Genomic DNA, 2,841 nt, shown 5'->3' with positions numbered 1-2,841 from the left:
GCCAACCTGCAAGTTGACATCAAACTTCCATTCATGCCCGACTATTTAGTCAACTGCATGCCTGGTTAGCCTCGCCATGTATATAGGTTGCTACAAAAGCAGGATAAATCATTTTCCACTGTCAGATATCTGTGAGAAGTAACTTATCTGCACATTTAGAAGAAAGGGTTCTTAATCCAACCTGCGACTATGCTTGAAGCATCCTCAAGCCAACTGTTTAGTTTCTTTAAATTATTTATAAAACTTTTAAAGCTTTTGAAAGCTTGTCCCTTTCAAAATAGTGTTCAAATAAGAGCAGAAGGTAGCATCAATTTTCTGTTCAATATAAGTTTTCATGTAGTATTCTATTAATTTGTAGAAAAATAAAATCAAAAGATATCTGCCGTACCTAACACATACTTTCTACTATTTTTATTTAAACTCTTCTTAGAACGTTTTATTAAAGCCCACAGTGGAAGCTAGCTGTCGCTTCGCCGCTGTTATTGCCTTCCGCAGCAATAACATGCGAAATTCTGAATCCTATCTCTTTCATTTATTATGCAATAAATTTCTCATAAAGGTCACCGGCTTAATTTCTCCTGCCAATGGTTATAGCGTCGCATTTATTTTCTGCGGTCTTCCTGTCTTCCCCATTTGATTGGTCCATTTCAGGTTCACCAACCTATCGGAAAACTGCTTCCGTCCCAGAACAACAGCCCTCTCTTTTTTTTTTTTTTTTTTTTTTTTTTTTTTTTTTTTAAACAATAATTTATATAGCTTTAACATCAACCCTTTTCACCATTACGTCCAAGTTTCAACTTACGCAAACTAAATCCTAGTCGCCAGCGCCAGCGCCAGCACCAGCACACTTGTGAATTATAATTTCGTTTAGATTTCTGAAACAAATATAACTTTGATTGCATAAACTGAAGCTGAATTACACCCGAGCAAATTGAAACATTACACACTTGACACTTACTAATCTTTCATTAGAAAGTTCACTCTCTCACCCAGCTTGGAAGAACAGCAAAACACCAGAACTAAGTTTCATGAAAGTCGAGTATAATGGAAATGAAAGTGGGAGATCAGCTCTAACCATGACTCAACGTCCACCACCGCCGCCTGCACCGGCCCCAACTCCGACACCGATACCAACCCCCACTCCTACTCCAATGCCGCCACCGATCCCGTGTCCGCCGCCAAGACCGCCACCGCCACCTCCACCTCCTATTCCTTCACCATGTCCTAGTCCACCACCCGCGCCAAAGCCACCGCCTCCTCCGAAGCCTCCACCACCACCGACACCTCCACCTGCACCGCCTCCTACGCCAACACCAGCACCGACCCCTCCGCCATGACCCGACCCACCGCCGAGTCCTCCGCCACCTCCACCACCAAACCCGCCGCCTCCTCCGACACCGCCCCCTGTGCCACCACCGACTCCACCGCCTGCTCCAAATCCTCCACCGTGTCCGCTTCCACCACCAAGGCCGCCTCCGCGGCCACCACCACCTCCAGCTCCTCCTCCAGCGCCACCGCCAACACCACCGCCAGCTTCAAAACCTCCACCATGGCCACCTCCACCACCAAGGCCGCCGCCGCCGCCACCTCCGAGACCACCACCACCTCCAACTCCTCCTCCAGCTCCGCCACCTAACCCTCCACCTGCACCTCCTCCCGCTCCACCTCCACCACCAACGCCACTGCCACCTCCACCTCCCAAACCTCCACCACCTCCGACGCCGCCGCCGGCACCGCCACCCACACCTCCACCAGCTCCGAACCCTCCATCATGGCCCGCACCACCACCCAACCCTCCACCGCCACCGCCTCCAAGATCCCCCCCACCGCCTAAACCACCACCGGCACCTCCGCCTATACCACCGCCAGCTCCAAACCCTCCACCATGCCCACGGGCGCCACCAAGACCTCCTCCACCACCACCACCAAACCCGCCGCCGCCTCCACCTCCGAGGCCCCCACCACCCCAAGGGCCTCGACCGAAACCACCTCTGCACCCACGGAAGTGGAAGTGGCAGTCGCCGCCAAACCGGCCATGGCCGAACCGGCCCCCACCGAACCGATTGGGGCCCCCGAACGGGCCATCATCATCACTACCGAAATTAGCGAGCGCGGTTGCACTCAACAGAGCGGCAACACAAAAAAGAATAAGCAACAAGGGAAACCATTCCTTTGAGAGGCCCATGACTCGCTCAAGCTAAGATGCCTCAAAGCTCAGCCGGTCAGCCCATTGCCGTCCTTTTATAGGCAAGTTAGAGGAAGAGCAGTCCACCTTGCCTAAAAGATGCGCGATGGAGGACAGGGAAACCGGGAAGGCATTTAAACCGCGTTTGAGCGGTTGAGGAGATGACGGGAACATTGATTGGCCCCTTGGAGTCAAAGAGAAGGGGACTCGCCGACACTTTGGTCAGACTCTTGTTATGCTCTTGAGCGGTTCAGCCATTTCCCTTGTGCTGCTAATTCATCATTATTATTTGGAAAAAATGTGGAACAATGTTGCTCCTCCCTTCCCAAGGTTTATTGGGAGCATATCATTAGTTGGAGAAAGTTAGATCTGATAATAAAGCAAGTTGCTTTTCATCTTATTTGTGGTATCTTCATTTTAGTTCCATATCAAGCTATATATCAAGAATCGATAATACAAAGCTGAGATGAAGATACTGCCAACACATCTCATGCGTGATCAGACATATCTACAAGAAGGGCAACAGTGCAGCTTATTGAACGGTATCCTTTATGGCCGATCATATTTGATCGATTTTATATAAGACATTATCATCGATACCCTAGAAATTATAGAATATTCTTATAACGGATGTAGAGGATGTGTATATAAAGCAG

General features: G+C 49.5%; 1 protein-coding gene across 1 annotated transcript; it reads right to left on the bottom strand.

The window, feature by feature from the left end:
* Positions 1-1,302: 1,302 nt before the first annotated feature.
* Positions 1,303-2,185, bottom strand: LOC103719159 (glycine-rich cell wall structural protein 1-like). Its single transcript, XM_039132138.1, has 2 exons — positions 1,679-2,185; positions 1,303-1,587 (listed from the first exon to the last, which is right to left on the bottom strand). The coding sequence occupies exons 1-2, from the start codon at positions 2,183-2,185 to the stop codon at positions 1,303-1,305; spliced, it is 792 nt and encodes a 263-aa protein (XP_038988066.1).
* Positions 2,186-2,841: the final 656 nt, after the last annotated feature.

The sequence above is a fragment of the Phoenix dactylifera genome, chromosome 11 (genome assembly GCF_009389715.1).
Source record: "Phoenix dactylifera cultivar Barhee BC4 chromosome 11, palm_55x_up_171113_PBpolish2nd_filt_p, whole genome shotgun sequence".
In the NCBI taxonomy this organism is placed as follows: Eukaryota; Viridiplantae; Streptophyta; class Magnoliopsida; order Arecales; family Arecaceae; genus Phoenix; species Phoenix dactylifera.
The sequence above is the reverse complement of the archived record's forward strand: the minus strand, read 5'-3'. Positions and strand labels throughout refer to the sequence as shown.